The following is a 26071-nucleotide window of genomic DNA, read 5'->3' on the forward strand; positions in this document are numbered from 1 at the left end:
GTCCGTGGTCTCAGCCCCACATGGACGAGCTTGAGTGACATGGCGGAAAGCCTCAACACGCACGCTGCTAGAACTCCCCATTACTTTCCAAGTGCTTGGAATCACTCCTGTGTCCGTTCCAGTGTCTCTATGAAAACATCGTCTAGACATAGCCGCTGACCCGAAGCGTCTCTCCAGACGCACAGACGACCAATAATCCTCCAATAGTGAAACCTGGCACACCTAGGTACCCGCCTTCCCAGCCACAACTGCCAACCAGACACTAACTCATTAGGCAAACATCCAAGCAGAGCATCTCCACCAAGGGCCCTGGAGGGGTGAGGGTCACTCAGGGCAGCCCTCTGCAAGCCGGAAACTTCCCTGAAGTCACACATTTAACGTCAAAAATGCACTTGAAATTTTGCCTCCTGCTTCACAACACATGGTCTCAGGTGACAGGAAGCGTCCCGGGTCCCCCAGATCTCTGAATGAACTCCACACTCCAGGAAGCCCCGCCCAGGGGGTGTCGGCCCCTCAGAACAGCCTGCGGGAAGGAGGGCAGTGAGAAAGCAGGGTCTGCCTGGACACACGGTGGGCGTGATGACTGTGCAGCCAGGACCACCACACAGGCGGACAAGCCGGGTGGGAGGACCAGTAGGCCCCTCCTCACACGCCCGCGGCCACACCGAGCCCGTCAGCGGCCCCTGGGAGGGGGTGGGCATCTCCACAGCTGGGCCGTCTCGCACCCACATCACAGCACGATCCGGTCCCAGCACAACTCTCCCCACCTCGTCCAGAAACCTAAGACCAACAAGGCTGTCCTGATGGCCACCAACGGGGCTGCATCGGGGCCTGCTGGGGCCTCCACTGCCGGGAACCCAGGGAGAGAGGTTCTGACGGCCTGTGTTGGGCAGGAGGCAGCGCGGCTCACCCTGGAGTCAGCATCCAGCAGGCAGCGGGAGATGATGGTGTCCAGGAACACCTCGTGTGCGGCGATGATGTGGTCCAAGTCCTGCGCCCGCTGTACTTTGTTCCAGAGCTCGTCCCAGGAGCACTCCAGCACCTGGGGACAGCACGGGACCGGAAGAAGCTCGCATTACCAAGCCCCACATCTGACAGACACCCCAGGAGAGCCAGGACAGGACGCCTCTCAGCCAAGACCAGAGGCGGCTTGCAGTACCTCGAATGTGATGTAGTACTGCATCTGATGGATGAAGTGGACCATCTCGGACGCCAGGATGTGGCAGTGGTGGAGCACCCCGGAGAACTCTGCAAGACACGAGAAGCCTCGTCAGGCACCTCCGCGGAGGCAGCCAGCACGGTGCCCCGCTAGTCACCTGAGTCTGCCTTCCAGAGAGGCTGGGGGGGTCTCCCTGCGTGTCCCCACAGCACCGGCCCTCCCCCACACGAACACACTCGCACATCCTCAGCGCATGTCCACGTGTCCGTCTGGCCTGCCAGATGATGCCCCTCTTGACCACAGGGACCTTCCTGTTGAAGCCTCCACGGAGACCGACGCCAGGCAGCAGAGCAGCCCGCACCCCTACTCATGAGTGCTGATGTCCACCCTCACATTACAGCGGGCGGTCTGCATTCACCTAGGTCTAGACCATTTAAAGTCACATCCCTTCCGAACGGTTTCCAAGACCAAGGCACATTCGGCAACAAGGCTAAAATATGTATTCTTTCCTTTATAGTCTGCAAGTAGCACCAAATACATTTTCATTCTAGAAATCTCATCTTTTCTGGGCCTAGCAGGAGGATCTTTAACAGCACCCGCCACAGTGGAGCCTCTGGGAGTGGGGAGCCCGCCGGCCGACAGGGGACCTGGTGAACTGATCCCCAGGCACAGCCCGAGACCCCCACGGCACCGCGGCTCCCCTCCCCCCACCCCGAGATCAAACCCCACACACTCAGGGCTTCCGAGCTCCCCCGCCTGGCAGAGGCTCTAACCACGTGCACCCCGTCACACGGAGGCTGAGTGCACAGGTCTCATCTGGTCCTTTAATTCCTAGCAAACACAACTGACCCTGAAACACCCTTCCAGTCTCTCTACCCAGGACCTTGAAAACGCACCTGAGACGTATTCAGCACACAAGTCCTCGTGTTTTATGGCTGACCCCCAAGTAACTAGGCAATTCTAAAACTCCCCAGAGTGAAGCAACCTTCGCTTTGCGGGTCGACAGTGCATGCACACAGCGCGCCTCCCGCCAGGCTAACTCAGCAGCAGACGGCTTCACACACAGGACCGGGTCGACCACCTCTCCCGGGGCCCGGGGGCTGAGCGCTGGCGCCACCTCTGGTTCTCTACCGCCCTCTCAAGGCAGCAGCGAGGACTTCCGGCTCGGGGCTCAAGGCCACCATGGCCCGCAGCTCGTACAGGCCTGGCCCCGGGGTGCAGGCACCTTTAGCCAGAAGCTTCTGCCCACCTGGAAGCGCATCGCAAATAGCCTTGAGTATTGTTTAAAATGACCAAAGTGTCTTTTTTTAAAAATACCCTAAAAGTTCATCCCCAATTCCAAAATCACCTTCTTCAGCTTGTATCTACTGCTGCTGCTGCTGTTCTGAAGTGACTTCACCAAATTACGGGCCTGACCCCTTTCTCCAGGCTCCAGAGTCGAGGGCGCTGGGAGACCCCGGTCTCCTCGCACCTCCCGGGTTCAGGATGTCTACCCAGCGCCCGGTGTCGCGTCCACCAGCAGCGGTGAGGACCGCACAGTGGTGCCCGCCCGCACACAGCCTGGTCCTGACCACCCCCCTCACCTCCTCCATGTTCCATCTTATTTCCGACAAGGACCAGAAGAGGATTACTTTCGCACCACTCCTCTGCGGGGGGGGGGGGGGGGCTGCCACTAGCACCCCCCCCAGGGGCTGAGGAAGAGCGCGGCAAGCCCACTGCCTGGAATCTGTATTTGTCTCTCATTTCACTCAATGTTATTTGAAATACAAATTTAGTTGCCACTAACAGCAATACTTTTTAGATTAATTCAATCTAATGAATTCCATACCACAAGAAAAAAGATCTTTAAGCCATTTCAGATCAATAATCTTTTTTGTACAGTTAAGTGGCAAACATGTATAACCATGGGTTTAATCTCCTTGGTAGACTATTATCAAAAACTCTTGCTCTAAGCAAATCATTTTCAAGTGTAACTACTTCACGAAATTTATTTTGATGAATATTGTTTTAAAAATGGCACCTGGGATGGTAATCAGCGATGCTGTGCACGTGACCAAACACCCACACAGGCGTGCTGTGTCGGGAGCTCCACGGGGCTCACAGGCGCACTCTGTGGAAACTTCCTGTACTTCTGCCTCAGACTTAGGGCTTGCGGGCACTTCTGAATCTGCTGTGTTAACACGACTAACTACCTGGCTGATCTCTGTTCACTAAGTTACCTGGCCATTAACATCTTTAAAACATTTCCTTATAGACTAAAGGCAAGAACATTGCACCCCTACAGAAATATGGGCAAAAAAACCAATGTTGTGAAAAAAGAAACACAAATGGTTAAAAAAAAGTATTTACATTCAAAGATAATTTTTAAAGCATTAAAAAAATTAAAATGAACTTCCATTTTCACCTATCAAATTGACAATCGGTTTGAACATAATGGCCAGTGTTAGCCAAAACCGCCAGCAACACAAACGACTTTCAACCAGTGACAGCTGCTTAGGGGAATGTTATGTCGGACTGGCACAACTGTCCTGAGAAGCAATCTGACAACATGCACCAGAGTTAAAATGTAAATACTACCAGATGTAAGTAGGAGTAAACATAAAACAAAACTAACACTCATACCTGTTAACCCAGCAATCCACTTCCAAATCACCTATTCTAAAGAAATATTCAGAGGCATATAAATACATATTTACAAAAAGCTTATGGCATTATTTACACTAGTGGAAAAACAGTGAAGAATTAAAAAAAAATTTTCTAAACCTACATGCCCAGCCAAAGAGAAAAGATAGAACGGTATGTCCACAGGAGGAATACGATGCCACTAGAAAGATCTTAGAAGAAGATTTAACAACAAAGGCTCAGTGCAAGAAGCGGAACGGAGCAGACATAACGGGGTCAAGTTATGTTAAAAGTCACACAGAAACTCATCAAATACACGCCTTAGTCATCTTCAGGGAGGAAGCAAAACTCACCGCTGATTATTCAAAACAAGAGAAGAGCAAATTCATGTAGACGCTGCAAAGCTGGTTCAAACCAGAAAAACACATCACAAGCAGCTACTCCTTAAAACCCTTCCAGAGCGCGAGCTCCCACAGCTCCACTAACCAGCTGCACACGGCGCGTGCGGCCGGAGGGAGGCGGGCACAGCGGTCGCCCGCCGCTAAGCCACGCAGCGCGGGAGGCGCCGCCTGGAGAAGGGGCGGCCGAGAACCGCCTAGGCGACGGCCGGGGACCCCTCACAATCCAGCGGGCTGGCCGCGCAGGGACACAAAGTCCCGCTGGCTGGAGTCACCATCCTGGAGGCGGAAGCTGCTCAAGGGTGGGCTCGGCCAGGAAACAGGCAGAGACGCGGAGGCCTCCCTGCCAAGAGCCGCTTCTGCTTTAGTAACTGCTGTCACCAACCAAAGGACCGCGAGTGAGAGCGCTTGGTTCCTCCTCGGAGTTGTATGTGCTGAAATACTTTCTCAAAGGTTTTGACCAAATGAGTTTCAGTATAAAGATTTCAAAACTATTCATAATTGAAGTCATTCAATATTTATAACACTAAAATAAACCTGACTGATGTGAGAGTTTTATTACAGCTTTTAATTATGAAATAATATTATAAAATCTTTCCACGTCCTGGTTGATGAACCAAAACATTCAAGCAATGCCCAGCAGACTCTAATTAAAACACGAAGTGAGTTTTAAATGAGCCAGTGATCTATTAAATGGCTTTCCTTAAAAAATTTTTTGAAATTAAAGTACATATACGGATACTAGAGTGAAAAACAAATGTGATTCTTAAAAAAAACTTCACGGTCTAAAAAAAAAAATCAAATGACGCAATTATTTTTCCCCGATTTGCACTGAAGTCAAGATACGGAATATTAAAAACGAGCCTCCTCAAAAAAGCCAAATCCAAAAGCACAAAAAGGACTCTTTCCAGTTCAATTCCTCGAAAGAACACTGATTTCTGCTGAGTGGAGGACAGCAGGCCAGGCACGCCCACCCCCGCCCACCCCCCCGCCCGCAGGTCACCTGGCACGCCCACCCCCGCCCCCCCGCCCGCGGGTCACCTGGCATGCCCCTCAGCAGCCTCGCGTTGCACATGTGCCCCTTGCGGATGTCGGTGAGGATGTACTCCATCCGCTTGGCCCGCCACAGGAAGTTGAACACCCTCAGGTAGTGGCTCATGCACTCCCGGGTAAACACCTGCAGAGAACAGAACGCGGGCTGCCGTCACCTGCGGCGTCAGAAGAGAACACACAGTCAACTCGAACAAATTCTAAGTGCTACGCAGGCAACTGACGTGGTCCATCTTGGGAAAGGTCTCTATGTAACAGCTACACTGGTCATCCATGTGCCAAGCACACCTCAGGCAAACTCACAGTAACAGAAGGTAGATGCTCTTGTCAAATCACAGACGGGCAGCAGGCCTGACATGACACAGCTCACAAGTGGGGAACAGGGGTTTTCAGCCCAGCCGAGGCCTAGTCAACGGCGTGGACTCCCAGCTCCAGCTCCCAACTGTGCCATGTTCTCCCCCAGCCCACCTGAGGGACAGGCGGGTGGGGGCCCCCAGGGAAGGTGGGCCCAGAATCTCCAGGCTGAGAAGAGGCCCCCAGGTTACTGAACACACGCACCTGTTGCTTCTCAAGTCTCGACTTCAGCCAGATGAGCCCGGTGTGGGCAGCAGGGCGAGACCTGCCTTCCAAGCCCCTGTCCCGCCTACAGCAGCCAGGTTTAGCAAATAAACACACAGGCCGCACAGTTAAGTCTGAACGTCAGGTGAGCCGCAGTGCTATTCCAGTGCGAGCAGGGCCCCCACACGCTGGCCACGGGGTTTTCTGCAGACCACAGCCACGTGCACTTTGGAGCACGGCTTTGAGACAGTGCTCCGGCCGGGGGATGATTGGGTGACACCCCGAGATGCGGGGACAGCCGGGGACTCCAATCCACCAGAGCCGCACAGGAGAAATTTTACAGCTAACTTATCCTACTTCTTAACAGAATATTTTCCAATAATTAGAAGAAATGCATGTTCTTCCTCAGTATTTCAGATGTGAAAATGAAGTAAGTGCAAAGAGCTGTCTCTTTGGCAGGAGTTTACTCAAGTCTGAATAAAGAAAGAATGGGCATCTCAAGAGGGCATTTTAGTTGCAGACACACAAGACAACTCCGCGGGTCACTTGCGGTCTGGTAACTGTTCAGGAAGTCGCACTTTTCCTTCTGCCCAGTGAAAGCACGAGGAGCAACAGTACAGCTGTTTTCCCATCAGTTCAAATGAATGCCAGACACCAAACTTTACCCACGTGGCACAAACACAACTTCCCTAAAATACAATCTATAGTCCTTTCAAGTCACCCTTGATCAGTCACTGCAGCCTAAGAACAACGGAGCAAAACAAATGATCCGTTTACTAAGAGCTTGCTGAAACCCATGATGGAACAAATGGTCTTTCTGAGAATTCTTAAAACAAGAGAGCATTCCAGCGCTCACTAGGGACTGTTTAAAACACACACACACACACAGTTCTGCCTAAGCACTCCTGCAGGGGGTGCAGCCCACAGGTCAAGCGATCACTCTAAGGAAGGTTCTCAGGGGTGCTCAGCAAGCTGCAGAGCTGGGCTACTCTGCAGACACCCAGCGGGACCTTACGGTTGCGATTGGCCCGTCCACGTGGTAATCCAGGCTGAAGACGTCCCACCCGGTGTCACCTGGAGAGACCTGAGAGCAAGAACAGACAGAGCTGGAGGACCTCCCACCCGAGCTAGCTCACTGCCGCACACTTGCGACTCATCAGAGGAAAGGAGTCGACATGAAGCCCAACGTGTAGCCACCACTCCACAGTTCCGAGTGGCCGCGCAAGAGCAGGAGCGGCACCCTTTGGCCACTCCTGCGCCCTCAGCATCTCGACAGTGGCTGGCACACAGCCGGTGCTCAGCAAATATTCCAGAATGAAGGGCATATTTTTGAATGACTATTGTAGACTCTTTAAAATTCATCACCATTTTTTAACATGTCAAAAGCCCACTGCGTTGTATGTCCCAAATCCTTGCAAGTCACCGTTTCTTAAAACCCACAGGCTCTGCTAACGGCCCTTCGTCACAGCTCAGCAGACAGTGTGCTGTGTTTATGACACTCATGTCCCCCACGGTCACCTCCAGTCAAACTGGACCCACACACGTCTGTATCCTGTAAGTGCCCCTGCGACCTCCCTCCATGCCCGTGACATCCCAGCAGCGACAGCTGTGGCTGCTGAGCACCTGGCGCTGGGACCAGAGCGTGCGTCCCCGCCCCAGCCCCGTGGGCCCCGCCCCAGGTGAGCACTCAGCCGAGGGGCAGGACCCATCTGAGAGCGCGCCAGGCGCCAGGGCAGGGGTGCAAACTCTGGGTAGCCAGGGCCTCCCACTAGACTGGGTGGGACCGGCGGTGCCTCGAAGCACACCAAGACATTCGTGGGAAGGCGCTGGCGCCATGGGGGGCTCGGTCCCCGCGTGGAGCCCAGGGGTGTGGTACCTCCAGCAGCCGCACATCCAGTCTTTTGAGGATCTCAGGGCTGTCAAACTGGGCGTTGGTGGCTCTGACAGCTGTTTCAAGAATCCCAGTCAGGTTGTGCTGATACAAAGTCGTAGCTGGGCGGACGAGTTCTGGTCTTTACAGATATTTTAGAAAATAAAAGAGAATGTTACTTGAATTCTCAATGAGCTTTGTAAAAACTTAAAGAGTTCAAATTATAAAAACTAAAAAGACAAATGGAGCCAATACAACATGGTAAATAAGTTTCACAGAATTAACTGCAAGTTTCGTCACGTGCTCTGGGAAGTAAAACAATTCTTGAGGGGAGGGGCCAGCTCAGTGGGGGAGGTCCTGGGTTCAAGCCCCAGCACCTCCATTAAAGTAACTAAATCAATAAACCTAATTACCCCACCTCAAAATATTTTTTAAAAATAAAACAGATTTTAAAAAATTCTTCAAGATTTCTAATTTTGATTCGGCTTAAAATTGAAGATACTTCAACGTGCCCTCCGTGTTGATACGGTTTCAAATGTAAGACTAGCGTAAGTGGCACGAAGCACTGCCCCCGGACAGAGCTCCCCCGACCCAGTCGCCCCGGCGGGGCAGGGCTTTGCTGGGTCACAAGCTGGCCGTGCGGACGTCAAGATGGTAAAGGCCGCGCCCACTGCTCCGCCTGCAAACAGTCCCTCGGGGCTGCCGACACCCGGGCTTCCGAACGCCCAGTCGGGAGCACGGCCCATCACCCCCCGCCCTGCGCGCACATAAACTCTGCTTCAGGGCAGCACAGCGTCGCGCAGGAACGCGTGAAAAAGGACCCACGTCTGCGCCACTCAAATCCATCGAAGGCGCGTTAGCGACGGTGGGCACTCCCCCTTTTAAAACTGGAAACTTAAACGTGCCTTTGAGAAGACGTCAACTTTCCTTTCACAGCAAGACTGAGGCGCCCCCACTGTTAAAAGCCCGCACAAGGCAGACGCGGCCGGTCAGCTACGCGATCCGACCCGTGGGTGCCAGGGCCCTCCACGCTCCATGAGAAACGCCTGCCGACCTCCGCCCGCACCGCCCTGCGCCCTGCGCCCTGCTCACCCCACTCCCGGCTCCAGCCCAGATCTACCGAACCGGACTCGGTTGTGGCTGAGGGTCCAAAAGGGAACCAGAAATGACCACTCCATCCCTACGAGCCCAAGCCCCGCGCTGGGCCTGGCTGCTCGGCCCAGAGCCGGGCGTGGCGGGCTCTGTCCACGGCTGTCTGCGTCTCCCTGGGTGCGGGGTGCAGGGGGCGGGGTGGGGAGGGACCCCATGGGCTCCTAGAAGGGAAGGCGCCCGGGAAACCTCATAGAACAAGACAGAAAGAGGAGGAGGACCTGCTTGATGAAGTTTTTTGCTTTTTCACAAGAAACAATGTAAACCAAAACTATGGAAGAAGCAGCTCAGTTTTAAAACATACAATTTGTTTTCCAGACACCACTCAAACTGAGACTAGGCTGACCGTGACCACGCCACGTGCCCCTCAGACACCAGCAATGTCGGCGCCGGCGCCCGCGAGGCACATGGGCCTTCGTGAACAAAGCATGGAACTAGCAGAATAAAGGGGCTTCACTGTGACAATGTGACAACTTCACCTTTTCAGATGTCCCACGTGACTTCAACAAATCTTCCTCTAACGCCATTTACTCTTTTAGACAAAACCTGTAAGACTCTTTATCATGACGAAATCCACTGTATACTTAATAAATCATCTAAAGAGCCTTCTTACTTGAGCAAATCCATTAGGTGCCTGATGAAGTCTCCTTGACCGAGAAGCAGGTACCGCCTCATGGCCTGCATGTGGTCCAGCAGGCTGTACTTTTTATTGAGAACGTCCAGCAGATACTTGCTGGTCTCAAAATAAGCTGCATCAATTTTCCCCTGAAATGCATTTTCCAAATCGGTGAGTAAATCTGCAGCTGTAAAGACCAGAAGGGAAAAGTACCCACATGTACATGATTTGTATTTAACGCAGGGGAGGCTGAAGGCTCACACACACAGGAGCCACCCCGACGCCTGCACGCGGCATCGCCAACCGGCCACACGGCCACACCCCCGGCACCGCCGTCATACCATCCTGGGGCGACTCTGCGGACTTGGTCACAGCTATCATCTTGGCAGTGGGAGTCTGGTCGTGACACACCTGGTGCAGGAAATTTATTGATTTTCCTATCAAAAGGACCTGAAAGAGGCAAACGCCCTAGAGTTACCTCGACACAGATTAAACGGCCACACAGACACTCGCAAGCAGCAAGGCTGTCCCGCTGAAGCTGGAGCAGGAGCAGGACCGCCTGCGACAGGGCCAGCTGGGCCCCAGGGGCCGGGAGCTGCTGCTGGCACAAGCACGCGAGCCCAGCAAAGAGCAACACAGCTGCGCGCGCTGAAGGCTGGTGGTGCCATGTGGCGCGGGGCTCAGCCTACCTTCCGCGCCTGGTCCATCGTCATGAAGGAGGGCACCATTGACTTCCTCAGCGAGTACTTCTCGTGCCACAGCCGATCCGTCTTGACTGTCGGATCCGACGCTACGAAGAACTGAAAGCAAAGAGGCACTCAAGCACTGGAAAGCGACACGAGGCAAAACACGTGCTGTGCGTCAGCGACGTCACAGACGTGAGTAAGGAAGACAGAGTAAGCAACCCTGGAGCCAAACCCTCCAGATGTGGGGAGGCTGCCATCCGCGCCACAGACTTGTTTTAAAAGATATTTGGAACGATCACTCCCTACACAGGATCACTTATTTCCCAGTTTTTCAAACCGACGTATAATGAAAACAAGATGAGCTTTTTCGTGAAGGCGTGTGGTCATCCTGAGACGACAGACCAGAGCCTGAGCCGCACGCTCGGGCCTGGGCAGGAGGGCAGCCCAGCGCGCGGGGCTGTTCTGACCCAGCACCCAGGCTGGGTTGCCCGCTTAGCTCCAGCCGCTCCCACTCCCGGCCTCCCGGCACCAGCAGCTGCGCCCCTCAGCCAGCGTGCCACCCGCACAGCCCCAGGCCAGGGCAGCAGCCCCCGCTGTCGCACGCAGCTCCCGGGCAGACAGACGGACAGACAAGCGGCCGGCTCCAGGTGGCTCTGCGGGCAGTGACCTGCTCTAGGTGGTCTCCCAAGAACCTCCCGTGCTCAGAGGCCCCCGTCCATGTCTCCCATCACCGGCCCCGCCTGCCAGCTGGTGAGGACACCAGGAAGAGAAACTGCACTGCCGTTGTTTCCAGCTCGCTTGCTGCTGCGATGCGGCCATTTTCAGTCTTGTGTCCAAACAGACTTGGGCTTCTATTTCTATAAACGTGAGTTCTAACAGCGGGACCACTGGGTCAAAGGCAACTTTAATTCTCGCAAACAAGGCCTGATTTCCCCTCCCAACAGCCATGCCGACTGGCGCCCCTCTGGCAGCCGCTGCCTGCTTCTGCGTCCTTGCCGGGCCCGGGCCACGGGTGCCAGGCGGCAGCACAGGCCCCGACACCAGGGAAGGCGGCTCCCCGGTGCTGACGTCGCCTGCCTCTCCTCCTGGGAGCTGTCCCCGCACACCCTCAGCCGTCTTCCGCATCTCTCGTGTCCTGTTCCCTAGGGCAGTGACCACTTGTGAGTCAGCAGGTGTGACAACCGTCCGCAGGGTGACCACCTGCGCTGTCCGTGGTGCTCCCTGTTTTGTCGTGCTGTGTGTGTCACGCTGGGGTCTTCCTTGTGGCTTCTGAGTCTCCTGTTCTCCTAAGAGCTCCCCAGCACTAGGTTACATTTAGCACACTGGGCCCTCCGTGTCCACGGCTGGTGAACCCGCTGGTGGCAAACGCTGGTCCCTGCGAGGTCCTGGAACCCGGGCCCCAGGGACAGCTGCACTCTTGCTGTGGTGCTGGTGGTATGACCCCTCCGTCCCTCTGCAATCTGCCCAGGCACAGGAGGCTGCAACTCCCCTGTTGGCCAGGCCAACACTTTGTACTTAAGACTCCGACCCCACTCAGAGCTACGGTGCCTCATCAGGAACCATCGTTACAACTCACTGTCTCGGCAGGTGTCAGGGGAAGAGCTGACGACGGAGAGATGCTGTGTAGCGTCTGACAGGATGTTTACACCGTCCACGGCGGCCAGGCCGACTCCTGCTGTGTCCTCGTGAACAAGGACTGCAGTGTATCTGGGCGACAGTCCCCGCAGAGGCCACCCTGCTGGCACTGCATGTCTCCCACCCTGGACGGCAGGATCCTCAGGCGGGCTCCCAAGGCCTTCAGACCCAGCTCCGGCCCTCCCTGCTCTGTCTGACCCAGGCCCAGGCTCACCGTGTCCACTTCCCCAAGGAGCCCCAGTTCCCCTGAGGGAGAACTGGCACTGGGACCACAGCCCGAGCACTTGGCAGCACTTGGGTCTGAGGCCCAGGGGGGCTGAGCTAGACTGTGACGTCACTCAAGTCCTAACACACCTAAATGCCTTTCTGCTGCTCCTTACTTAAATCCCAGTCACCAGCAGGTGAACAACACACAGCCCTGGCTGCAAAGCTGTGTCCTCAGATGCAAAATGGATTTAAAGAATTAAAAAATATACACTTTTAGCAATTATATAGAAACACAAAATTAATGGTTTCCTAGCAAAAAACAAATAACCAAAATAAATCCAAGGAATGAGGGGTGGGGAGAGACAGGGAGGGAGGGTGGGAGGGAGGAGACTCTAAAAAGGGCAAATCTGCAGAAGAAACCAGAAAAGCAAAATGCTGCCACCAAGACACAGGGCTACTGGGCTTTAAAAAAGACACCATTCTTACCATATTCTAGACCACAGAAAAACGCACAGGATACCAGCTTATTTTATGAGTCCAGTACAACACGAGCAAACCCCAACAAAAACAACACCCAAAGTGGAAAACACAGGCCAGCTCCGTTTGTGAGTGTAGATGAAGACAGTGAAGGAAACGTTACCCCTCCGTTACTGGAGCGGAGTATTCCTGGTCCGGGCACACTTCATTTCTGACACACAATGGATGTCTAGAAACAAGGAAACTCACAGTGAATTGCAGACTATCATCATGCCGTCTGTAAAAGTAAAGATGGCTAACGGGCGGAACAACCCTGAGAGCCTGTGAAGAGCACAGACCCCGTCCTGGGGGAGGGCCCGTGTCCACGAAGCACAGAGTTTCCTATCGAGAGGTTCAGAGACCACACTGTGAAAAGCCTCGCTATAGAAGAACAGTGTGTGGCGGCATGGAATTATTTTCATTATTTACTTCAAGTAGAGGCTGCAAACACTGCACAGTGCGACACACACACACACACACACAAGCACACCGCGCGCTGCAGACCGGGACACGGGACTGTCCTGACAGAGGCACGTGCTCAGCACGGCAGTCCTTCATTTCTAATCTTCTCCTCTGTTTTTATGTTCAGAATGGTTTAATGGCACAAATATCTTTAAATCAGAAAAAAAAAAATACTGCTCAAGAGAGCTGAGTAATTCAACCCAAGAAGTGCACATATGATACCAGTAAGAATTTTTTTAGAAACATCATTTTTCCAAAGCAATCAACTAAAAAAGTTTTTTTTTTCCTGTTCGCAGAAATCTACTCCCAAGGGTAACTATTTAAGGGAACAAAATTCCTAACGTCAAGGTCTTCCGTTTGATCCTAGTAAGTCAGGGCCAGAGGGTGTCACTTACACACAGCTGGTCTCCTTTAAGCAGGTGTTTGAATGAACGCCAACAATTTTACAACCATGAAGATGAGATTGCCACATTTATTTTCAACTCCAATTCTCACCTTTAGGTACCAATTCAAATTATGGAAGTATTTATTGATCTTCCTTTTTTAGACTTACTGGACTTACATTCCCCTTCCAATTTTAAACACGTAACTACTGACCGCTTTGAGGAGGAAGCAGCACTGTTACAACGAGGCCAGCACCGCTCTAACATGCAGCTAAGTTAGCCTGGACACAAAGCAAAGCGTCACAACCCCACGCTGAGCGGTCTGATAAAAGGGAGTGCCGTCGCCACAGTACACCTGCTCTCTAGCTTGCTGGTCCACGGAGCAGATTAACTGCATATAAACTGCATGTGTGTGTTATGCACTTAAACAGAAGAGCTAGCTCCTACAGACAATACACTAATTTATCCCGAGAGCTGAGGGCACTCAGATTTTTATCAGTATGAACAATAAGAAAATTTAATTTCAAAGATGAGAAACTCAGGTGTTCAATCATCTTTAGAAGTTATGAAAGCATCACTTCATCCGAGGACAAGGCGCATACAACCGCCCTCTGAGCAAACACCCAGCAGAAACGCCGGGAGGCACGGGCACACTCCAGGACGCAATTAATCGTGCGAAAAACACAGTTGCAGAGGGAAAGAGTCAAGGCCAGAACACAGGTGAGACATGCTTTTATTTTACTGATGCATTTTCCACTCAAGGCTCTTTGATTTTCACCATATGTCAAACACAGAGAGAAGTGAGAGGAAGAAAATAAGGCATAATTGCACCGTGACTTCTCATTAAGTGCTGGACAGATGCCACGGCCGCCCCACTCAAAACAGAAAGGAAGCAAGCGACTTAGTTCTAAGAACCAGATCCACTAATTCAGGCCACAAAGGACCCCAGCTTCAACCGGTCAACAGGCGGGCCACCCCTCGCGGAGCCGGAGGCGCTGGACTGGGCAAGGGTGGGAGGGAGCCAACCAGGCAGCCTGCAGGGGACAGGTTTCGGGGGAGCCAGAGTGAAGATGCGTGTACAGTGAACTCTGACACCCAGCAATTCCAGCAAAAGTACAAAAGGAACAGAACAGCAAGACTGCCGAACGGACCCGCGGAGAGAGCCCACACGGCGGCGCCGTCGTCTCCCGCGCTGGCTCACTGACCCTCCAGGCCGCGGACACAGATTTCGGGGGTGTCACAGAGCATTTAAGCAAGCATTTGGAACAGGTGACAATTTCCTAATCTTGAAAGCAAGAGTGCTGCCCTTTACCTTGTCCCTTCTCCTGCTCCCCAGTCCAAAGGCAAAAAAAAAAATTAACATTGAGCTACTGTGTTGTTGCCTTGAACAGACTGCAAAATCTGCTTACCTCACTTGGTCTGCAGGGGAGGAGCCCACGAGAACCACTAAATGCCTCACGGTAGTTTTTCAAAATAACAGTAACAAAACGAAAACGTTTGATTTTTTACAGTAGTACTTTGTAAGAACCAAAAATTAGCAACTTCTCCCCAAACGCTGAAACCGCTTTCTATGCTAATCATTCAGGACACCTATAAATTCTTTTTTCTTTCTGACTGAGGTACAGCTGATGTACAGCTTTACGTAACTTTCGTGTGCACGACGCAGTGATTCACGACGTTCAAAGGCTGTATTCCACGTACACTCATTATAAAATACTGGCTATTGTCGCTGTGTTGTACAGCACACCCCTGTGGTTTATTTATTTTACACATAAGCCTGCACCTCTTAACCCCCCCCCACCGATCCTGCCCCCACTTCCTCTCTCCACCTGTAACCGCTCATCTGTTCTGAGTCTGCTTTCTTGTTACATTCACTAGTTGGTTGGGTTTTTCAGACTTGACGTGTAGTGTTATCACACAGTGCTTGTCCTTCTGTCTGACTTGTTTTACTCAGCATAACACCCTCCAAGTCCATCCATGTTATTCCAAACGGCAGGTTTCCATGCTTTTTACAGCTGAGTAGTATTCCATTGTGTATTTACCACATCTTCTTTATCCACTCATCTGTCGATGGACACTTAGGCTGCTTTCGTATCTTGGCAACTGTAAATGATGCTGCTATGAAGGTGCATGTATCTTTTCAAATTAGCGTTTTGGGTTTTTTTCAGGTATCTACCCAAGAGTGGAATTGCTAGGTCACATGGTAGTTCTATTTTTAATTTTTTAAGAAACCACCATACTGTTTTCGTCAGTGGCTGCACCAGTTTACATTCCCACCCACAGTGTACAAGGGTTCCCTTTTCTCACATCCTTGCCGACATTCGTTATGCCTTGTCTTTCCGATGATGGCCATTCTGACAGGCGTGAGATGATGTCTCACTGTGGCCGTGACCTGCATGTCCCTGGTGATAAGTGACGTGGAGCATCCTTTCACGTGTCTGTTGGACGTCTGTGTGTCTTCACTGGAAAAATGTCTATCAGAGGATAGCTATGAATTCTCACAGGGCTCCACTCTTGCCTGCATTTGCATTTCATCCTAATACAAGGTAAACGAAACAGAAGCTGGATGCCAGTCACCACGGGGCTAACGGATCATACATTTCTAACAATTCAAGTACAGTCCCAGCTGGTGGACCCAGAGGGAGTTCCAATGATGCCACAGAAACAGGCAAGCTCAGAGGCCACCCAGAAGCTTTTCTTTCGGATAAAAGAAGTGAAAACTCACCCTCGGGCTACAAACCAGCCAACCCAGAGGCGGCCAAGGCGGGACACTGAACATGGGCAGTAGGAGGTGGAGAGAACCCCCCCTACCCTGCACGAGGCAGGTCAACATGGGCGCTGGAAAGAGCTTCCGGGCAGGACCACAGGATGAAGTCACTTACACAGACAGTGAGCTCTGTAGGGCCGCCAACTAAGACCAGGCACTCCCAGCAATCAGGAGGAGTCCAACTTAAAGGGCTAATTAAAAAAGGAACTTTGTGGCACTTTCCAGAAATAGTATCTGAAACTAAATGGCCACACTTAACTATCACAAACACAAAGCAGCTCCCCTACGGATGGCGCGTAAACGTGCCACAGTGAGTACAACATCCCTGCCTCCATTTACGTAAAAGCTAAAACAAGCCAAACCAACCATGGGAACGACAAGAAAGCAGGCAGTGCCTCCCGGGGGGCGGACACAACGTGGGAGCTGACGCGGTGCTGTGCTGCCCTGGACGGAGGCACCACACGTCACACTTAAACGTGTGTACTTTTCCACGTTGCAAATTGCATGTAAAAAATTAAAAATAATAAAGTAACACAGATCTTAACAAAACCTACAAGGATTAAACGTATAGAAGGCAGAACATGGGGGGAGGGGTACAAAATTCCTCATCTTAATGGCAGGAGCCAATAAAGAAACTAGTTTTCTCTTCACTTTAACATTTAGAAAAATACAGGCTTAAAAAAGTTCTAAAAAGCTTTAAGGCGACCACTAGTAAAAAGAGACACAATGCCTCTCAAAGCTTCCAACTCGTATTTTTTAAAAAAGACAGCTAACTTAGCAAAAGGAACACAGGATGCATAAAAACATTTCTCAATCTATAAATTCAATGCGTGATCTATACAAACACTAAAAAAGCTTTTGGCAGAACTGACAAGCTGGTTCTAAGCTCACACCTAAGTAGGAGTGCGCGACAACAAGGAAAACTGCGCAAGAACCGCTCCCACCAGACGCTGAACTTCAGCGCTGCGGTTACGCGAGTGTTACTAACAGCCAGCAAACACCACGTCGGAAAAGGGCGAAGTCCTGACACAGACTGCGGTGCGCGCGGGGTTCCGCAGAGACAGAGTGCGGCGGAATCCCCGCCTGGGCAGCGGCGTGGAGGCGGGCTCCGCTGTTCTGACACCTCTCCTCCAAGTCTGAAACCACATGAAAATTAGCAGTTAAAGAAAAATAATTAGAGCAAGAAACTGCAATTACAGATACAAGACACCCAGACGTGTAAAACCATCCCGCGGTTCGATGCTAAAAAGCAGACGAACCCACGGGGAAAAGGGAGAAGACACAGCAGCTCGGAGAAGAAATAAAACAGCCACAGCCGAGAAGGGCCAGGCAGGCTCACGGTGACCAGCGCCGCGCGCCCTGGGGCCAGCGCCAGGGCCCCGTGCGGGGCAGGGCCGTCCTCACACCGACTGCGGGCTTCCCAACCGTTTAGGACGGGTTAAAACTGGCCTCCGACCTCCACTTCCTTCCCAGCCTTTTCAGTGTCACGTCACAGGCGAGGCTTCTGAGGGAGGTGCCCCGCGCTCCACTCCGTCAGAGTCCCGTGGTGTTTACCGCGCGGTTTTGCACAGCCATGACTTTGCACAGCCGTGATTTTTTGGAACAAACACGCAGACTTACAGCAGAACTGACAGTATTTCAACAGGTACATATCTACAGTGTTGTCTCATAAAAACTGCCAGCACAGGGGCAAGGGTGTAGCTCGGTGGGAGACCTGCGCAAGGTCCTGGGTTCAATCCCCAGTGCCGCCACTGACAACAAATAAACAAGCTTAATTACCCCGTCCCCACCAAAAATATATAAATAAATAAAATTAAATGAGAATTAGAAAAAAAAAGCTGTCAGCACCTCAGTTATTCCAGATGAGTCCAGCTTGTCCAGGGACCCTGCAAAGCAACAGAACGCAAGCCACCACACGGCCGGAAAGCAGACCGAGCCCCGACAGCAAACAGGACAAGCGACCAGCCCTTGCTGAGCTGCCCCCTGCTCAGGGGGACAACAGCTTTCCACTAACCCCGCACGGCTCTGCCGGTGGGGTAGCTGGCTCTCAAAGCACAGGACGACGCACGTGTGGCATGCAAGCCAAGTGCGGAGCGGCGCTGTTAGGGGAAACGGCCAAGACGGAAACCCACCACGGAAGAGCGCCGAGCGCCCCGCTTCTGAAGCCGGCATCCGAGGGCACGGCGGCTCCCTCACCTCGTGGTGAGTGTCCTCCAGCTCCCCGTCGTATATCCAGCGGTAAAGGAAGCTCAGGACGGGCCGTGACACCAGGCTGAGGATGTGCTGCACCAGGGACCGCATGGAGGGGTCCCCCGTCTTCGTGTAGGCGTGGACGGCTGAGGCCAGCTCGCCTCCCTTCCTTCCTGCGGGCACAGGAGAACGCCCACGGTCACACTCACACAGAAACCAGGCAACCTGCCCCCAGCCAGGAGGTCGAGACAAAGTGTTGAGTCCCCTAGGACCACCTCGGCCCCCAAGGCAGCGGCAAACCCACGGGGTCAGGAGCCAAGAGGTCCGGTGATCACCCGGGCTTCGCGAGACTCGGCAAGTCGCACAAGTCCACGGCCACCACAGCGTCCTCGGCAGCACAAAATCCGAGACCCGATCTAGCACCCGACCTTTCACCTCTCTTGAGTGAGACGCACATGAAGGCTCCCGCTTTACACTGCGACCCGGTACGCAAACGAGTATGTACGGCACTCGCGGCACCACTGCCCGCCCTCTGCTCTTCCCGTGTGACACGCTGCTCTCAGCTCCTGAGCTGGACGTTTCAGTAGCTGCTTACAACCAGGAGCCTGAGAGCACAGCTCTGCACCGACAGGGCCCGGACTCCTGGGAGCACAGCTCCATGTGAAGTCCTGGGAGCGACATCATCCAGGCCCAAATATGCAAACACGTGAGGAGTGTCTTACGTTAAGAATTCAGGACTGTCCGAGATCGCAGAAGACATTAAGGACAGGGTGGGGTGGTCGGATCTCAGCACGGATCCCGCGCTCGGGTGCAGGCACTGTGGCCGAGGCCAAGGCAGAGCGGTCAGCAGGTTGTGGCCACGCTGCATGGAGAGGGCGTGGGGCAGGGCTCCGGCGACCCAGGGAGAGGCGGAGACCGGGGACCATGAAGGTGCCAGGGGCACCGGCTGCAGAGGCACTGGCTGCAGGGGCAGGAGGACACTGGGAGCGATGGGGGCGGGGGCAGAGGCGGCCGGCGCTGGAGGAAGGAGGCGTCATTCGCCGCGTGCGGCATCGTGAACTGGAGTCGGCCGTGTGCGGCCCTGGGCCCCGAGAGCCGCCCGCAGGGGGCGGCATGCCCAGCCCCCACACCTCGTCGCGTGCTGCCAGGCTGGGGAATGGCGGCCACCAGTGTCCCAAGGTTACAGATGAGAAAAGAGAAAGTGGCTCTCGGCCCGGGCGGCACAACGGGGGGGGGGGGGCAGTTGAGTAGGAGCCAGAAGCACAGCCCGGGAGCCGGGGGCGGCCAGGCGCGCGGACACGGGGGCCTGCGCCACCACACTGAGCCCAGCCACGGGCAGCAACCTCGGGAGTGACAGGCGTCTAGAGGAGGCTGCCAAGCGAGGACAAGGACGAGGAGCAGAGACAAACGGCTGTAACTCCGAGGGCCACAAGAACGGGCAAAACCTCTAAGAACCAGACATCTGCCTCCTCTCTCCCTCCATCTCGGCGAGGCCCCAGGTCTCCACACGCGTCCACGCTGGACCGCGCTCCTGGTCATCCTCTGTGCGCTCATGTCTGTGAATGTGTGGAAGCGGCACAGAAAAGCAGGCACAAAACAAACCCAGACGACCTTGGCAGTGGTCCACTAGGGCCGCCAGGGTCTTCAGCCTTATCTTGGGGTCGTACGTCCAAACCAGGAGGCGCCGGAGTGTTAAGCTGCTCTCAAGGCCCAAATTCACTCCCTGATCGTCCTCCAGCTGCAGCTGAAAAACAGGGAAGGCAGGACGTGTGAGTACAGGTCAGCAGGCACGCCAATCATTCCTTAACCCCCGTGACGTGAGCGTGGGGAGGGACCACCCGCAGAGACAGAGGCCCCTCTGAGAGCACGACGGCTCCTCCAGGACACGCGTGGTCTGGTTCAGTGGCAGACAGGACCCTGAAATGGGCAGTGGGCTGGCGTGAGACACACTGCACCTTTCCAGACACCCAAGCCTTCCCAACAGTACTGCCAGATTTTCGTCTTTAAAAAGTGACGTATGAAGCGTAAAAACTCTGTACAGTGCAGTTCGGCAGCAGGTGAGACCGTGAAGGCGTCAGAGGTGGGGCAGGCACCTGCGAGTGCAGGACGGACAGCAGCCGGTAGAACTCCCGGAGCTCCTGGTGCAGCGCGGCGCAGAAGCTCTGTGGAGAGAGGAGGCCGGTGAGCGCCGCACGTGGGCGCACGCACGGCCACGGCCCGGCGACGCGCTGGCCACACTGTCCACGAGACTGAGTCCCGCTTCTGCCCCGGGCCTCTCGCAGGCCCAACCAGCGCCACGTGTGGGTTTAGCCACACGGGGGCGCAGGCACTTGCAGAAGGGACATGAGAAAATGGAGCACGCTTTCACAAAGCTGGAAGGGGACCCACTTGAGACAGTGACCCTTTAAGACCACACCCTTTCTAGATTTTTAGCATGAAAATGTAACTTTCACATTCGTCATCAGCGGTATTTTTTACTGGCCGCTCTATGCCAGCTCCCAATTTTCTTTCTTTTGTAACGCTCATTTTCCCACCCACATTGTTTAACACTGCCTTGTACCTTCCAGTCTTAAACTCTGAAAAAGTGTCAAATCAGAAGCTATAAGGAACCTGTGCCAGGACCTTCCTGGAACGAACTCCAGTCGCAAGCCCGGGGGCACGGTGGGAGGCGCTGACCTCACAGAGCCCGCAACAGAGCCCGCAAAGGAGAAGAGCTGCTCCCTTTAAACAAAGACCAGGTTCCACGCCGTTCCCTAACCAGCCGACTGCACGTTTACTTGTACTGTATTGACGCTTCGTGGACTGGGTCTCACGAACATCCTCATCCTTAAAGCTACGAGAGAGAAGGGAAGGCAGGCTAACTCTGCAACCCAAACACTTCAGAGGCGGGAGCTGCGGGACGGCCTGTGCAGTCTGGAATCTGCAGACCTGGGGGCGACATGCTGGGCACCCCACCTCGACTGCACAGGAGGGACAAGCGAGGTGACGGGGCTCGGGGCGGACGCAGGAGGTGCCCACACTTCCATCTTCTGAAGTGATTTCCAAGAAACACAATGTGGCATCTTTTCAGGGATGGTGTCACTGTCCACAAAACCCCCTCCAGTGCCCAGAACACACATCACCGTCATCTCCGCTCTGCACATGAGGCCTCTCGAGCCCGAGGGGGTCAGCTACGTGACACGGTGCCACCAAGAAGGGTGAAGCCACACCGCTGACCAGCAGGCACGTGGGTTACTTGGTGACACTGTCCCCTCGAGACCTGGGAGATCTCACTGGAAAGGACGGCTGCCAGGTGTTGCTGAACCGCTCAGAGAAGCTGGGGCCTCGCCTACTTCTCCGTCAGGCCCCGGGTCGGGACGGAGGGGAAGGCCCACGTCCTCCCTACGGCACTCCTCCAGACCAGCCAGCAGCCGGTCCGCCTGTGGCCCCCGGAGCACCCCCTCGTCCAGGCGCACGGTGCAGCCGAGTGCGCCCTGCGCCCAGGGGTCCCCGTGGCCCCCCTCAGGGGCTGCGTCCACTGGAAGGAAGCCTGTCCTCTGGCTGCAGCCCTGGGGTCACCGCGCCCTCTGCCCCCGTTCTACCTGTTTCCACCTCTCTGATCTCACACCAGCACCCGCCACGCTGAGTCTGCTGCACTGGCATCTGCCAGCATCCCCCGCGCCTCCTGTCTCCCCGAGTGACGTCAGAGAACAGTCTATGATCAAATCTTCGCGTGAAAAGAACCCTCTAAGAATGACTTTCATAACGAGGTTCCAAGCTGACTCAGCACTTCCCGAAGTGAACGGCGCCCCAAGCGTTTTAGGAATAAAGAACATACCTGACCTACAAGTCCAAATGAACGGTCTAGACTCCTCTGGTCGGTGTATTTCCTGACCTTATTGTGTAACCAGCCCAGCTCAGCGAGTCTGACTGTCGTATCTCTCAAGGATTTATTTAGGTTTGCCTAAAAGCAAATATACCGAGAGTTAAAATTTTAAAATTTTAAAACACTAAAATTTTAATTATAATTTTTTCAACCACTCGTACTTTTATATTTATAATTTTTAGGCTTCAACACAAGAAACTAAGAAATAACCAATAAACCATCACTACAGTGAACGCAACGAGACTCTGGGAACAAACAGCACCAGACAGCAGGCAGGGAACGCTGCGCGTGGGTCCCACCACCAAGGAGTGACTGGCCTGGGTGTGCAGCGCCACAGGGACAGGGCAGCATCAGGCACCTCGGGACTCGGCTGAGAGTCACAGAAGGACACGGGGTCAAGGAGAAGGGCTGCGGGAGGGGCGGGTTTTGGAGACGGAAGCAGAAGCAGGGGCACATCATGTGGAACCTGTATCAGCGGCAAAGATGCCAGGATGCCTGTCCGTCAGGTAGGCCTGACCTCACCAGCACGGGACACAGAGACCGGCACACGGGGCGGCTGCCGCGGTGCAGGCGGAAAGGAGGCAGCGCTGCGGATAAGGGCCCCGACAAGACCACACAGGAGCTGCCCGGATCCCGCGGGGCGGCTGGACGGGGTGAATCCCGTGCTTGACACCCTACCCACGCCTCGCGCGCAAACAGCCCCTCCGCCGCCTTAACGGCTCCTGAGCGCCGCAGAGGGGCTGAGCCCCTACCTTCCCCTCCACCTTGTAACAGTCGGCAACGCTGCTCATCTTGACATATCTGCCGTCTATGCCCTGGAAGACATACAGGACGTCTCTGACCAGCGCCGCCTCGGTGACTTCCACGGCGCCTGGAACACGGTTGTGCAAGAGAACAATTACTGACGACACGTTTTAAGAGGAAATAAACTTAGATTAGGTTAGGTCACTTTAGATTACATATGTGCAACCAGAACAAAATTTAAATACTAAATGAGTTTAAGGTGGAAAATAACATGAAGTTATCTGAAAATAGAACTTTCTAAAAGGGATAAGGCAATCACATAATTCCTCTCACAAAGTCTTTTAAAAAGACCAAGCAGCATGAGGGGCTTTAATGTAACCCAGGAGCAGCACAAATAACCCCAAAGGGATGGACGACCATTCCACGTGGTGCCTGGAGAACTCACTCCCTGCGCAGCAAGCCTGCAGACCAGCCCAGCCCCACCGCCATATCCCACGGAGGTGACGCAGCAGAACGGTACGTATGATTTCCACACCCTGGCACAAAAGCTAACTCAGAACCAGGTTCCGCCCAACAAAATGCCGAGGAGGCAAAGCCCAGAGCCCAGGACCAGCAGGAGGAGAGACAAGTCAGAGCCCACGGCGGGGGTCAGACGCCCGTGCCCGGCGGCGGTCAGAAGGCCACACGGGTTTCAATTTCAGTTGTGGGATAAAATTCAATGAAGATCAAATCACATCAAACCTGACCAGTGACTGTTCTGCCTACTTTTCATCTATCGGGGGGACGAGGGGGAGAGAAGCTGAAACGCCCACCGTCCTGCCTGGAGTCCCGTGGGCTCCTCCCTGCGCCATGGCGGAGGCCCTGTCACACGTGAACTCGCACGCAGGGCAGGACTTCCTCCCGAGGAACTGACCCCTGCGTGGCCACCAGGTGCCCCTCATCCTGGGAAAAGCCCGGCCCTCCGCTGTGATGAGGCACACCGCCCCGTGGTCCTGACAGTCGAGGACAAGATGTGCGTTTCCATCCATTTACTTCCAACCTACTGGTGCACCCACATCTAACACGCGTCTCTTGTAAGCGATACATAACTGTCTAAGCAGCAATTTTTAAAATTGTGTTTTAAAGAAAGAGTCTAAACCCATGTAAAAATAATGACCAGTATGTCTGGGTTTAAATTCACCTTACTGTGCTATGTTTTCTATTATCCCACTGACCTCTTCTCCTCTGCGCTCCCTCTCCTATCCTTTTGGGTTAATCAAGTATGTTCTAGGTCCCTCTATCTGTCAGTTTTGTACACGGGTTGGAGGCACTGGTGAGAGAGGGAGGAGCAGAGCAGTGCCCGACCCATCTGGGAACCAGCTCTGGAGCCACGGGGCCCAGGATCCCGTGACCGGCAGGTGCACGGGGGGCTCTGCGCTCTGCCATGTCCTCACAAGTCTGAACGAGGACAAAGGGCAGCTGGGGAATCTCAGGGTCAGCAGACAAGGAGCCAGCAGCAGAGCCCATGCCTCCATCTTCAGGACACGCGTATTCCAAACACTGCTGTTCACAGCGTTCTCACAAAACAAACTCTGGCTTTCTTTCAGAGTCTCTGTTTAGCTATCAGATAGATAACTCTCCAATGTATTCCTTCACGGTGCGAGGCGCAGAGCTGGTTGCCGGCACAGTGAACAAGGCAGAGCAGCCTCCTTTCGTGGTCTGCGAGGCCTCCGGGGCTGTGGGGGGGTAACCCTGACGCACCGGGAGACGCCTTCCCAGGAAGAAGGGCTGAACACAAGCACGGGGTGTGAGCGGGGAGGGAAGGGAGAGGGCCAGCCCCGCCAAGGCCTCACAGACCACACTGAGGACTCGGAGCCCGCCACGACAGCAGAACCCACTCGCAGGCAGCAAGCAGGGATCCCTGGTCAGTGCTTTAGACTAAGGGAAGCGTGGACTCCAAACGCCCAGAGAAAAGCCGCACTGAGGCACATCCTTACTCACCGCCCGCGTCCCCGTCTCGCCTTGGCCTCGTCACACCGCGCGAAGCCACGCCGGGGACACCTTTGGAGGTAGCGGTTTGTAAAGAAGGCTGGTTCGTGCTTAGAGTCCACGCGAGCCGCGAGCCCAGCTGCTGCCGAAGACCATCTCCGACCCCCGGGGCTGGATGAGCCTGTCTGAGAGAGGAAGGGCTTTTCGCATCTCCCAACAGCGGTCGCCCAAGGGCGCCCACGGTCGCCTGGGGCCCCGAGGCCGGCTCCCTGGCCACCACCTCCACTCAGTTTCTTATCAGAAAAATCAAAATCTACTTGACTCCTCTTCACAAACACATAACACACATCACCCACCTAAAACCACCACTCATTTCACCCTAAAACATCTGCTGAGTTAAAAAATCTGAGATACTGCCCTCGTCCTGTCCTCACCATCTCCCGGCTTCACAGCCTCAATACGGGGAGAAGGAGCGCGATGTGCAGTCAGTTCTGAAAACGGACAAACACCAGACCCAAGGCACAGGCACAGCCAAGGCCGGAACATTGGTTTCAGTCATTGGAGGGAACGTCAAAGCTGCTCGCTGAGTTCTGAGAGCCAGATGGCTGATTTGCAGGGACATACGTTCTGACAACAGCAACAAAAACAGCGCTTCCCAGGACCACAAAACACAAAAACGAGACACTCAGGGCACCACGGCCCCACAGGGAGCTCTGTCACCGCTGGCGGCCTGTCCGTGACCTGCTGGCGAAGCAGGAGAGGACCCGAAACCACCCTCACTCTACTTCTGACAGGGCCAGAAAGTCACCAACAGCACGAAGTTAAAACTGGTTTTGAACACAGTTCTAAATCCAAGAAAAAATTCTGAAAGCCCGCTGAAGCTCAAGGTTCTCTGTACAACTGTTTACCAGGACAATAGTTAGCTCAGGCTCTAAGGTGAGTGTGTCTTGCTGCCTTCCTAGAACCCCGGACTCTGTTCAGGACCCGTGTGTGTGGCACACATTCTGTTTTCTAATAACTTGAACAAACGCACTAAGCCACACAATGATTTGTACTACGTTATGCTCACGTGGAAAACATCACCTGATGGCGAATCCTTGGTCACTGCTCTTCTGGAAAAATACGCCCTTTCTGCGAGTCTGCTTTAACGTGATTTCTAGCCGTGGGCCTCACACAGGAATGCACGTGCAGAAAACACAGGAAAAGCAGCTCCAAGCCCACCCCGC

The 26071-nt window shown here is 54.0% G+C and overlaps 1 protein-coding gene across 1 annotated transcript in view; it reads right to left on the bottom strand.

Moving 5' to 3' along the window:
* The window catches only part of TUBGCP3 (tubulin gamma complex component 3), a 45373-nt gene that overhangs the window by 6261 nt on the left and 13041 nt on the right, over positions 1 to 26071 (bottom strand). The window contains exons 6-19 of the mRNA XM_074378559.1: positions 24858 to 25030; positions 22886 to 23004; positions 22086 to 22211; positions 20362 to 20430; positions 19880 to 20012; positions 18275 to 18441; positions 10112 to 10222; positions 9764 to 9872; positions 9420 to 9609; positions 7664 to 7799; positions 6803 to 6871; positions 5221 to 5356; positions 1160 to 1248; positions 911 to 1042 (exon numbers count right to left, since the gene is read on the bottom strand). Coding sequence (XP_074234660.1) covers positions 911 to 1042; positions 1160 to 1248; positions 5221 to 5356; positions 6803 to 6871; positions 7664 to 7799; positions 9420 to 9609; positions 9764 to 9872; positions 10112 to 10222; positions 18275 to 18441; positions 19880 to 20012; positions 20362 to 20430; positions 22086 to 22211; positions 22886 to 23004; positions 24858 to 25030 — 1759 coding nt within the window. The remainder of the gene's footprint in view (positions 1 to 910; positions 1043 to 1159; positions 1249 to 5220; positions 5357 to 6802; positions 6872 to 7663; positions 7800 to 9419; positions 9610 to 9763; positions 9873 to 10111; positions 10223 to 18274; positions 18442 to 19879; positions 20013 to 20361; positions 20431 to 22085; positions 22212 to 22885; positions 23005 to 24857; positions 25031 to 26071) is intronic.

Source organism: Camelus bactrianus, chromosome 14 (genome assembly GCF_048773025.1).
Source record: "Camelus bactrianus isolate YW-2024 breed Bactrian camel chromosome 14, ASM4877302v1, whole genome shotgun sequence".
NCBI lineage: Eukaryota > Metazoa > Chordata > Mammalia > Artiodactyla > Camelidae > Camelus > Camelus bactrianus.